We start from the raw sequence: 13055 nt of genomic DNA on the forward strand, positions 1-13055 counted from the left end.
TCATGTCCCAATTCACAGGTCGTCAAGGGAATTCCTAAGGTTCGCGATAGAATTGGAGGGAAACATTCAGCATTTCCAGTTCAGGTGTCTCCCCTTCGGGATCTCTTCTGCCCCAAGGGTTTTTACCAAAATAATGGCGGAAGCCTTGACAACCTTGAGAGAAAAGGCAATTTGTGTGATCCCCTATCTGGACGACCTACTGGTAGTGGCAGACAACATGGAGACCATGGGAATCCATCTCGGGTTAGTCCTGGAACATCTACAGAGCCTAGGTTGGCTCATCAATTGGGAAAAATCGGATTTAATCCCATCCAAACGGAAGGTTTTTCTGGGCATTACTTTAGACACAGTCTCCCAAAGATCCTTTCTGCCACCTCAAAAGATAGTAAAACTTCAAACAGCTTTGAGGAAGTTCAAGAAGGAGAAATTCTGTTCAATAATACAGGCCATGAAGGTATTAGGGAGTCTGTCCGCTTGCATTCCAGCAGTTGCCTGGGCACAGTTCCATCTAAGACCACTCCAGAAGTTCATCTTAGACAAATGGAACAGATCGCAATTAACCCTAGAGAGGAAAATATTCTTAGATGCAGAGACCAAAAAAATCACTAACTTGGTGGCTCAGCAAATCGAACCTAGAAAACGGGATTTTCTGGGCACAAGATCTCCCTCTAGTCATCACAACAGATGCCAGCCTCCACGGGTGGGGAGCGGTCGTCCAGGGGAACTCCTACCAGGGAACATGGGGGAATTACGTGAGTCAGCAATCCTCAAATTTCAAGGAGCTGAGGGCAGTGTGGGAAGCACTGAAACACACGAGTCAGCTGGCAGAGGGTCTTCACATCCTAGTCTACTCGGACAACGCTACAGCCGTGGCCTTTATCCAACACCAGGGAGGCACAAGGCATCGCCTGCTACAGAACCTGGCAAACAAAATCTTTTCCTGGGCAGAAGGCAACATTCAATCTCTTTCAGCTGTTCATCTGAAGGGAGTTTTAAACATTCAGGCCGATTACCTAAGCCGGCACAGACTAGACCCAGGGGAATGGATGTTAGCTCCAGAAGCCTTCCACTTAATCACAAAGAAATGGGGCAGGCCGACGATAGACCTGTTTGCATCCAGGAGAAATCATCAGCTAAACCAGTTCTTCTCCCTCAACCCCAGGGATCATCCTCGGGCAGTAGACGCCTTCAACCAGAGTTGGACAACAAACTTAGTCTACGCCTTCCCCCCATTTCCGCTTATCCCCAGAGTGTTACAGAAGTTCCTAAAAGAAAATTGTACACTAATCCTGATAACCCCCTTCTGGCCCAAGAGAAGTTGGTTCTCCCTCTTGAAAGCCCTCAGCGTGGAAGCTCCTCTCCTTCTACCTCAGAGGCCGGACCTTCTAAGTCAGGGGCCCATTACTCACCCCGACCTGAAAATACTAAAGTTAACAGCCTGGATTCTGAAGAATCCAACTTATTAAACTTTGGTTTATCAAAAAAAGTAGTGAACACCTTACTCCTTAGTAGGAAACAGAGTACCAAGGACAAGTACCAAAAAATATGGAAGAAATTTGCTGATTGGTCTGGAACCTCCTTCAACCAGTTTAGAGCCAACATCTCACTAATCCTGGATTTTCTTCAAGAAGGGCTAGATTTAGGTCTATCCCCCAATACCCTTAGGGTCCAGGTATCGGCTTTAGGAGCACTGTATAATACCAAGCTAACGGAACATCCCTGGATATCCAGATTCCTTAAGGCAGCAGATAGGATCAGACCTACGATTAGAAACATGGTGCCACCATGGAACCTTAATACGGTACTAGGGGGTCTAACCTCCGATCCATTCGAACCTCTGGACTCTATTCACATCAGATGGCTTACCATTAAAACGATTTTTCTGGTGGCAATAACCTCAGCCAGAAGGGTCTGTGAGCTGCAGGCCTTGTCCATCCAAGAACCATTCCTTGCAATATTTAAGGACAAATTAATTTTCAAATTAGATCCGACTTTCCTCCCCAAGGTAGTCTCGACCTTCCATAGGTCTCAGGACATTGTTCTCCCCTCGTTCTGTGACGATCCGAAAAACGATCAGGAAATCACTTACCACACATTAGATGTCCGGAGAGCGGTCTTAAAGTACCTGGAAGCTACCAGTCTTTGGAGAATAGACAAAAATCTGTTTGTCCAATTTTCAGGTCCTAACAAAGGGAAGAAAGCGGCAAAAAGTTCCATCACCAGATGGATTAAGATGGCAATCTCCGAAGCATATAAAGCTCAGGGAAAATACATCCCTGCTTCCCTAAAAGCACATTCTACGAGAGGCATGGCTGCCTCCTGGGCGGAAAAAGCCTCAGCCTCCTTACAACAGATTTGCAGGGCAGCAACATGGAAAAGAGTTCATACTTTCACTAAACACTACAGACTAGATGTAGCTGCTAATGATGACCTAAGATTTGGACGTAAGGTCCTGTCGGCAGTCGTCCCCCCCCTAATTGTATCTTTGATATTGTCTCAGGACTTGGTGTCATGGAGACGACTGGGGAAAAGAGTATTACACTCACCGGTAATCCGGTTTCCTGGAAGTCTCTATGACACCACATATATCCCACCCTTTTTTCTGCTATTAAGCTATTATCCTTTCATCCTGCGGTTCTTCGTTAAAATACACTGGTGATGTGAGGAGGGGGTGGGGGTTTTAACCTCTCTGTTTTTCCTGTCCAATCAGAAGGAAGTCAATCTCAGGACTTGGTGTCATGGAGACTTCCAGGAAACCGGATTACCGGTGAGTGTAATACTCTTTTACTGAGGCTTTCTTTCCTTCTCATTGAGGTCTCCCCTACGTACAATAAGCCGAAGGGATATTTCAATATATAAACCACAAACCGACTATCGCATGTGAACATGCCCCGTACCGGTATTCGTTCACCTGAGTATGGATGGATATAATGTGTGCCCTTTATCACACTCGAGCAGTTTACACAATTCAAACACGGGAAGGTTCCCTGTCTAGAAGAGAACACTCTGCCTCAATTCTGCCTGGTTTCTACCGATGTCGGCCCTGACTATTCTGTCTTTAATATTGTCAGCTCTCTTGTAGCACATCATAGGTGGTTGTTTGAACTCCATTATCTGTGGATATGATCGGGAGATGACATGCCAGTGTTTATTAACAACGCCTCTTATTTTCTGAGTCCAGGGATGATATTTCACAACCAATGGGATGCGTGGCTCTCTTTTTAGGTTTATCTTCCTGTGCAGTCTCAACCCTATTCTTCTGTTCCTGCAATAGATGTATGGGATAACCTCTATCCTTGAATTTTATAGTCATTTCGTCAAGTCTCATCGCACGAGTCTCTGCGTCACTCACAATGCCCTTAACCCTTTGATATTGGGAATAGGGGAGAGACTTCTTAGTGGACGCTGGATGGTTACTAGTAAAAGTGAGTAAGCTATTACGATCAGTGCTCTTTGTAAATAGATCAGTGTGTACTCTACCGTCCTCCCCTTTTATAACCCAAGTGTCCAAAAAGGAGATTCTTTGGTTGTCATGGTGCAGGGTAAACTGTAACTCCGTCCAAATAGAGTTGAGAAAATCTGCGAATTGCCTGAGCGATCGAACGTCTCCTCGCCATACGCAAAAAAAATATCGTCGATAAAACGACGCCAAAAAGTACAATGCTGTAAATCTAAAGGATTGGAATAAATAAATTAACTTTCAAAATATGCCATGTAGCAATTTGTGTATGGCGCTGCGACGTTCGATCCCATCGCGGTCCCGCCGTGCTGTTGATAAAAGGAATCCTGGGAAAGAAAATAATTCTCCTCCAATACAACTTTCCAAAGTGAAAGAAAAAAATATTTTTCTGTCTCCCCATATGTGCTAGATGCTAAGATTTCAGACCACATTAATACCCTTCTCATGTGTAATGGACGTATACAAACTGCATACATCAAAAGTGACCAGTGTGCAGTCTTCATCCAAGTCAAGGAACTTGATTTCAGATATAAAAAAATGCCCAGTGTCACGTAAGTAAGAAGGTGACATTTCTGTCAATGGTGTGAAAACTTTGAGAAAACTTGCTGGCGGGGAGAGAATGGAGTTGGGTGATACCACAATTGGGCGGCCAGGTGGTTGAGTGATCGATTTGTGCACCTTAGGTAACGTATAAAATACGGGGGTGATGATTATTGTACAGGAGGTTTCCTAACTGGGTGATTTTTCCTACCATTGATAGACTGCTAAACAGTTTATTCTGAAAACCAAAAGCACCTTTACACTGCCGAAATTATATCACCCAGTCGAGATCTTTATCAGTCTGGTTCAACGAGATGTTGATACATTGTTGTATCAATGTAGACGGGGAGAGTTTCATTTAAATCACAACTTAACGGTAGAAGAAAAACATGTCCTAGACCATTTATTGGATGACAAATCCCTTATATTTAAGCCAGCTGATAAGGGGGGGAGCCCTGGAGTTACAGTTTACCCTGCACCATGACAACCAAAGAATCTCCTTTTTGGACACGGGTTATAAAAGGGGAGGACGGTAGAGTACACATTGATCTATTTACAAAGAGCACTGATCGTAATAGCTTACTCACTTTTACTAGTAACCGTCCAGCGTCCACTAAGAAGTCTCTCCCCTATTCCCAATATCAAAGGGTTAAGCGCATTGTGAGTGACGCAGAGACTCGTGCGATGAGACTTGACGAAATGACTATAAAATTCAAGGATAGAGGTTATCCCATACATCTATTGCAGGAACAGAAGAATAAAGTTGAGACTGCACAGGAAGATAAACCTAAAAGAGAGCCACGCATCCCATTGGTTGTGAAATATCATCCCTGGACTCAGAAAATAAGAGGCGTTGTTAATAAACACTGGCATGTCATCTCCCGATCATATCCACAGATAATGGAGTTCAAACAACCACCTATGATGTGCTACAAGAGAGCTGACAATATGAAAGACAGAATAGTCAGGGCCGACATCGGTAGAAACAAGGCAGAATTGAGGCAGTGTGTTCTCTTCTAGACAGGGAACCTTCCCGTGTTTGAATTGTGTAAACTGCTTGAGTGTGATAAAGGGCACACATTATATCCATCCATACTCAGGTGAACGAATACCGGTACGGGGCATGTTCACATGCGATTGTCGATTTGTGGTTTATATATTGAAATGTCCCTTCAGGTTATTGTACGTAGGGGAGACCTCAATGAGAAGGAAAGAGCCTCAGTAAACACAAGTCTACTATAAGAAAGGGAAATTTATTACCCCCTATACCATTTTCACCAGCAGAAACATGCTCTAGCACAATTACGTTTCCAGATTATTGAAGGTGTATCACTACCTCGCCGGGGAGGTGACAGAAATAAAATGTTATTGAAAAGGGAGGCTTATTGGATCCACCGGCTGCAAACGATGGAACCAAGAGGCTTCATCCGTGATTACAATGTATGTGGTTTCCTATGAATCAAGTTCCTAACATTACTCTATATGCTTCTCTTTTGGCGGAGTTGAAACACAATATTACTATGAATACATGGACTTTATCCAGCCGATTTATATTGTCTACCTATTAGTTCTGCGTGCATCTCTTTATGTATGTATCCATGCAATTGTTTTCTATTGTTTCACTTGGGGGACGGGGTTTCTTCAATGACATCAGTTCCTTTGTATTTTGGTGGTCTATTTAAAGGAATGTTTTGTTAATATGTATGTACAGTCTGATGATGGCACACTCAGTGCCGAAACACGTCACTTATGATATGTGACCAATAAATTCAGCATTCAAAAAGCTGCACCGGTAGAGTGCCGGTCCTTTCTATATTGCTGTTTCCTGGGACGCCAGCCCACGGACACGTGCACCGCCACAATATTCCATCGCAGTGCCGACCGGTGAATACTACATATTCAATGTCATGGCAAATTTTTATTTGGGCCTGTTTTGGTTGATTTGCCAGAGAAGGCCTCGGATAGAAAAAAGGTCTTCGCCTCTACCAGTCAGCAGCCCCCTAGGAAGTCCTTCCATCCCAGGTTTAATAGGGAGAGTTTTAAAGGGAAGGAAAGGGCAGAACATCATGCAGGAGGTGGAAAAAAGTCTAAGAGGTTACTTTTTTCCTGGTCAGATGCCTCAAAGAAACAACCCCTATGATGCCAGTCCCCCAGTCGAAGGTCGTCTGTCTTTCTTTTCCCATCAATGGCAGAAGATCTCCAACAGTCCCTGGATAAATTCTGTTATAAGAGAGGGCTTCAAACTAAACTTTCAAATTTACTAAAAGAAAGTTTGGTTTTCGCAAATTCGGTCAGAGTTCCCAAAGCAGTCGGCTATTGTGGCAGAGGTTTTTTCTTCCCTCCTAGAGAATAAGGTCCTAGTAGAGGTTCCAAAACCGGAGGTGGCCAAAGGGTTATTCAGCCCTTTTTCTTGTCAAAAAACCGTATGGTTTTTCCGAACTATAATGAGCTTGAAATGTTTGAACCATTATCTAGTGTACGAGAGGTTTTGGATGGAATCAATCAGGTCAGCTATAAACAATTTCTTTCCAGCCTGCTTCATGGCCACTGTAGATCTGAGGGATGCGTATTATCATGTCACTATACATCCCAGACATCAGATGTTTTTGAGGGTTGCAGTTCAGCTAAAGGAAAGAGTCCTACACCATTTGGGCTGTCCCAGGCCCTGAGGGTCTTTACCAACATTGTATTAGAGATGATGGCCCATGTCCGGGAGAGGGAGGTAGTTATCATCCCCTACCTAGACGACTTTCTTCTTATTGCCAAATCAAGTCAGATCCTTCTAGGACATATTGTTTGGTTGAGGGAGGTTCTAGAGAAACTGGGTTGGGATGTAAATCTAAAAAATCCAGTTTGTGTTCAAATCAGACTTGGAAATTCTTAGGGATGATCTTAGATTCCATATCTCAGAGGTGCCTGCTACCCCCGACAAAAGCTCTTTTGATCAAGTCAAAGGTTCAGGTTCTTCTCTCCCGTCAGTTGATTTCCTTGAGGGAAGCCATGTCTGTGCTGGGTCTCATGACGGCTGCTATTCCAGGGGTATAATGGGCCAAGTATCATTTGAGACTTCTTCAGATTCTGGAGAAGTGGGACAGGTGTATCTTTTCTCTGGATGCGGAGATCTCTCTATCACCACAAGGATCTGGGGTGGTGGATAGATTGCAAAATCTACAGAAAGGTATACCTTGGCAGAGAGAAGCAGTTCTTCCCTTGACCACAGATGCCAGTCCATCCAGGTGGGAAGCCCATGTGGAATCTCTTCTGCTACAGGGGAGTTGGGACAGCAATGCTCAGTTAGTCTCACAATTTCAGAGAGCTGAATGTGATTAGCCTTGGTTCAGAGTCTTCCAGTCCTCAGAGGCAGTAATGTGAAAATATACTCAGAAAATGTGGCGGCAGTGGCCTACATCAACAGACAGGGAGGCACCAGGGCTCAAGGTCTTATGTTTCTCACTCATCAGGTTTTCAGTGTGACAGAGTCTTCTCTGTTATCTCTGTCTGCTCCTCTGAGATGTACCACTGAAAATGTGAGAGCATATTTTCTCAGCTGTCATCGTCTGTGCCAGGGGGAATGGTCCCTAGATCAGGGAGTATTCGATCGGATAGCGGCCTTAAGGGGTGTCCCAAAGATAGATCTTTTTGCCACCAGGTTAAACAGAAAAGTTTTCTTTCCCTTTACTCAAAGGACGCCATTGCTCAATCCTGGAAGCAGCAGCGCCTTCAAAATCCCCTCCCTTAAAGTTGTTACCAAGAGTTCTCAGGAAGATCAGGGGAAAAAAAAGCTTCTGTATTAGTTATAGCCCCCTTTGGCAAGGAGGGGGTTGTTTTCTTCCCTCTGCAAAATGTCAATTGCCACCCCTTGGATTCTACTGGAATCCCAGGAGCTTCTGGCTCAGGGACCAGTTTTTCACCCACAGATAAGAAATCTTCACCTGACCGCCTGGCTGGCAGATTTTGAGAAAGAGAGGGCTTTCTGAAGATGTTATTACCACTCTTTTTTGGCCAGTCATAAGGAGATCACATTTTCCATTTATGAGTTTGGCTAGGTTTTTACAGATTTGCCAACAGACCAGTGCTGGCCGCTCCAGATATTCCACTTGTGTTAGATTTCTTACAGGAAGGATGGAAAAAGAAACATAGGCCTAGCATCCTGAAAGTAGTGCTCTCTTTGAGTTTAAGTTGGCAGAACACCCTTGGGTTAGGAAATTGTGGCAGCAGTTTCTAAGTTGTCCCTAGCTGTAAAAATAAGGTTCCTCCTTGGGATCTAAACTTGGTTCTTTCGGCCCTCACTACAGGCTATCAGTATGATATCCCTAAAATTGCTTGCTTAAAGAGGACTTTTCATCGGTCCAAACATTGTGAACTAAGTATCATGATCTGTACAGCGGCGCCCAGGGATCTCACTGCACTTACTATTATTCCTATTATACCTCACAGTATACAGCACCCCAAACTATACAGTACAGCAGTATAGCACCCACAGTATACAGCACCCCAAACTATACAGAATACCGCACCCCACAGTATACAGCACCCCAAAATATACAGCACCCCACAATATACAGTATACAGCACCCCCATAGTATGCAGTATAGCACCCCACTATACAGTAGCTTACAGTATATTAGCATTACAGCCCCTGTCACCTTTTCCTGATGTAATCTTCTAAAAAAAATCTCCACAATTATGGGAAACTTCTCCTGCAGCAACACTCCTGGTAGACCTGTGATGACCTCCATAGCCATGTGACCAGTAATATTGCTAGGTTACTGGTAACATGGTGATGATGTCATCTAAGGTCCTAGAAAATCACAGCTCTCACAGTACGCTGCCTGGAGTGTCGGCAGGCATGGCATGGCAGCACCCCCCTGTGTAGCTGATACTCGGGGCAGTGGCCAGCAGGACTCAAGAGGCAACTGCCTTGGGCCCCCCAGGAGCAACTGGGCCCGGGGCATCTGCCCCTTTTGCCCCTTGTTAAAGACGGCCCTGCCCACCCTACTAGGTCAGTCTCCACTTCCTGGGCAGAGAGGGCTTCCGCTTCCATAGAGCAGATCTGTGGAGCAGCAACCTGGAGTTCTACTCACACTTTCTTTAGGCACTATAGAATTCAGCTTCCTTCTAATGAAGGCCTTACTTTGGTCGTAAGGTGTTTCAAGCTGTTGTCCCGCCCTAGATAGGATTCTTGCTTATTCTCCAGGGGTGCTGTCATAGGCGAAGGGGAAAATTTAGATTATACTTACCGGTGATCGGTTTTCTTTGAGCCTATGACAGAACTCGCATAATTCCCTTCCCTAAAAAACACTTTGTCTAATGAAGTAATAAAATTGTCATATTATTTTTTTTTTTATTATAAGAAAGTTGGATAGAATGTATATAAGAAGGTTTTATTAGGATGTTATGTACCTTAGTTCTTGGAAAAGGACTGGGGATAGAGGGGGTGGACTATCTTTTTAAGCCATTCTGGTTCCTGTTTCCTGTCCTGAGGAGGAGGAGCCGGTCTCTCCAGGGGTGCTGTCATAGGCTCAAAGAAAACCGATTACCAGTAAGTGTAATCTAAATTTTTCTCCCCTGTCCTCTGCACCGCAACTCTGGTCTTCCTCCTGCTGTTTGTATACAAGGCTACAGTGATGACATGCAGGTTTATGGCATATGACCACTGAAGCCAAGCACTGCCCTTTACTGTCTTGTGCTGTATACCAGTGAGGACAGTAATTGGCTACCTCTATGCCATGCTCACATTTATCAATTTAACAAATTTGGCACATTTTATCATACCTACAAAATGATTGTAAGGCAGCTTTCTAGGTAACAGATACTTCTTAATGGTCACCTTTTGGAGTTCCACTGAGGTGGGCTTCATTTTGAGAGCGATAATAGGGCTTGATGTCACCGATGCCCCTGCCTGCAATGTCTCCTCCATGCTGCTTCCCAGGCTGGCAATCTGCCTACACACTGAAATACAAACTGTGGTCATTGGCCTCATTGTATGTACTGCGCATGCTCCATGCTCCTGACTTCAAAGCAGGACCACAGAGATGGCTTTCAATCCACTTAGTTATCTCGCAGTGACTATGTAGCGGGGTATGCACTGTACATGCAGTGAGGCCAATGCCCGCAGTAAGTACTGTGGTGCACAGGTCCAGGCAGACTGCCAATCTGCACCTGCGCAACGTGTGGACACAGTGGAGAGGTCATGTCATAGGCAGAGGGGGAATGCATCAGTGATGTCATAGGCAGGGGGAAGATGTTGGAGCACAAGGGGCAAGTACTGGGAGAAGTAGAAGAGGTCCTCTTGGGCACTTTGTGCCTAATTTGCATATTGTACAAACATCATTTTCTTGTGATCAGTAATAGGCCTGCAAAAATGCATCTTAAAAAAAAAAAAAAAAAACATTTATTGCAGCAGAAATGTCTTTCTGTAAAACTGAAGCAAAAATTATCTGGATGAAAGCTTGAGAAGTAAGTACTTTGCCTTTTTAATATAAATGCTCTTTTGATTTCTCTAGACCACTCACGTGGATTGAAGAAAGAGCTCCAGGCTTGAAACGGGAGAAAAAAGTGCAATTTACATTTAAGTCTGGTATCCTGGACACCTTAACTCCAGCCCCTAGAGCCGCTGTGGGGCCCTTTATGCAAGATCAGAACCTGTTTGCACAAAAACTTCTGGGACAGGTACCCAAGGAGATGCTAGCAGCGGAGAAGAGGCGCATCCTGCACTGCCTTGATTTGGCTGAAAAGATAAAACACTATTGTCAGCACTGAGTGTACAACATTTGCAATACCCAGACATGGGACAAAAATGGCAGCCAAAAGAGATTGCACACTATAGAATGAAACATTGTGCTTACTTGTTAGAAAAGAGAGCTTCTTAAAGCCATTGTTATCTTTAAACGATATTTTTGGGATTTTGCTTCGTCTGAAGGATTGTATACTTTTAGGCTGTCCTGCGCTTTTAAAAAAAAAAAAAAAGTAAAACTATTTGCTCCCGATCCAGCTGTACCTGTATATCCATACTCGTCTGCTCCTTTCTGGTTCCCTGGCTCTCTTCACTAGGCTTCCGCTCCCAGTCTGTCTGACTGGCTTAAGTGGTGACCTGCCCCCAAGCGGCACATTACCCAGCAGTGATGTGCTACTTGGGGATATGTCATTGTTGAGGCCACTTATTGGTTGCGGTGGTGCACATCACACTGTCTGTCTGTGAGGAAACTGAAAGACGGACCGGAACACCTTTGAAGAGAACAACTGAGTTGGAACGGAATGATGGGGAGCAAATGAGTATTGATTTCTCCATAGGTACAGCAGGTTCGCATCCTGTTGCCACTCCATATTTATTTACAGTCTGACTGTGGATTGATTGAGTCCAAACTCTTTAGAGAAGGTTTTGTAACCTTTTCCAACCTTATGAGTAACAACAACTCTTCTTCTGAGGTCCCCAGAAATCTCCTTTTGTTTGTGCCATGATACACTTCCACAAACATGTTGTGAAGATTAGAGTTGGGTAGATCCCTGTTCTTGACATAAAAAAGGTCAACCACTCACACCTGATTGTCATTCCACTGATTGAAAACACCTAATTTCACCTTGAAACAGTCATTTTACAGCTTCAAATCATCTGCTAATCCTTAAATTACATATTGTTGTGCACGAGCACTCCCTCCCGGCTGCGGCCACCTCGTCTGTGCTTTGAGCATTTCCCTCAAGCTCAGCTACAGGGCATGCTCTACAGTCCTGTAGTCGTGCTATACGCATAAAGATCAGGCTAATTACTGGTGGAGGGGGCTTTATATGATATGGACCTTATTACTGGGGGAGGGGCAATACATCTGATGACATGACGTTTTGGGATCATAGCGATAAGATGACAGGGCAGGGATTGGGACAATAAATGGCGTGATTTAATGGAAAGGGGCAACTTGAAAACAATGAATGAACAAAACATGAAGGGGGAACGTGTTTTACATGACACAGAAACTAATAAGTGCCGCTGTATGTTCCACCATTTGATTCATGTTGTAATTTTAGATTTATATCTCTGAAGTAGAGCATTTTCAGGCCCACGATTTTCATTACCTACACTATTTCTGAAGTGCTTTCTATTTCTGTTTAGATTCCCCAGCCCAGTAAGTAAAAAAAACAAAAACGGACTTTCCGCTCACTGCGTCAGAATTATCCTATGACACTTGCGCTCAGCAGCTGTCTCCGATTTTGTTGGTGGCCTGGGGTTTAGGGTTTTGTACCTAGTCAAGAGATGCCTTCATACAGGTATGCACAGCTGGTAGAGCATTTCTAGCTGCTGAAGTAGAATTCCATTTTTCAGCTGTGAGGAAATGATTCAAAGATGCTCATGTAATGACCTAAAGGAGCACCCCAGCTCTGCGTGCATTCTGTGGCGTGATTGAGGCTCAGCGAATAGGCTTTCCAGCTTGCTGTTGATTTAAAGGGAACCTGTCATCAGCGGCTCATCACTCATGAACTAAAAGTATGTGGTTGCCGAGAACCATCTTGGTAATCATCACAGCCTGTGTAAGAGTCTCGTTCTTTATAAGCTCCTTCTCTCCCCGACCAACCAGAGATGTGGCCGTTGTCTTCTTAGATTTTTCCCTAGGAAAAACTGCTAAATAGTTGGCGGTGATAGCGAGACATCATGAATAATGTGAATCTTCTCAGGCACCCATGACTCTTTATCAGGCCTGGCTGCAATCATTATTAAACTGATTCTCGCCAACCAGTTACTTTCAACTCATGAGTGACACACTGTTGAAATCAGCTCAGCTGTCACTACTGTATACCATTTTTTATTTTATTTTTCCTTGGGGGGGGTGAAGCGAAGAAAAAAAGAAAGCAAATCGGCCATTCCCCCCCTTACGACATTCACTTTCTGGAATAAAATGACTGCAAACAAAGGGGGGCGATTTTGAATTATGATATTTTTTTATTTATTTAACAGGTGATTGCTTGTCCTATAGTCTGCAATTAATTACTATTGCAGCCTATGGCAGTTCTATTGTATTCCTATGGAGCCCTGTCACCTGCAAAGCTCCATAGGTATTATCCC

General features: G+C 44.1%; 1 protein-coding gene across 3 annotated transcripts in view; it reads left to right on the forward strand.

Annotated features, from left to right (window-relative positions):
- Positions 1 to 12799, forward strand: part of BLVRA (biliverdin reductase A) — a 47590-nt gene extending 34791 nt beyond the window's left edge. For all 3 annotated transcript variants that reach the window (XM_040432788.1, XM_040432789.1, XM_040432787.1), the window contains exon 7: positions 10507 to 12799. In XM_040432788.1, the coding sequence (XP_040288722.1) occupies positions 10507 to 10762 (256 nt within the window). In that variant the 3' untranslated portion in view covers positions 10763 to 12799. The remainder of the gene's footprint in view (positions 1 to 10506) is intronic.
- The last annotated feature ends 256 nt before the right edge of the window (positions 12800 to 13055 follow it).

This window comes from Bufo bufo, chromosome 5, assembly GCF_905171765.1.
Source record: "Bufo bufo chromosome 5, aBufBuf1.1, whole genome shotgun sequence".
Classification (NCBI taxonomy): Eukaryota; Metazoa; Chordata; class Amphibia; order Anura; family Bufonidae; genus Bufo; species Bufo bufo.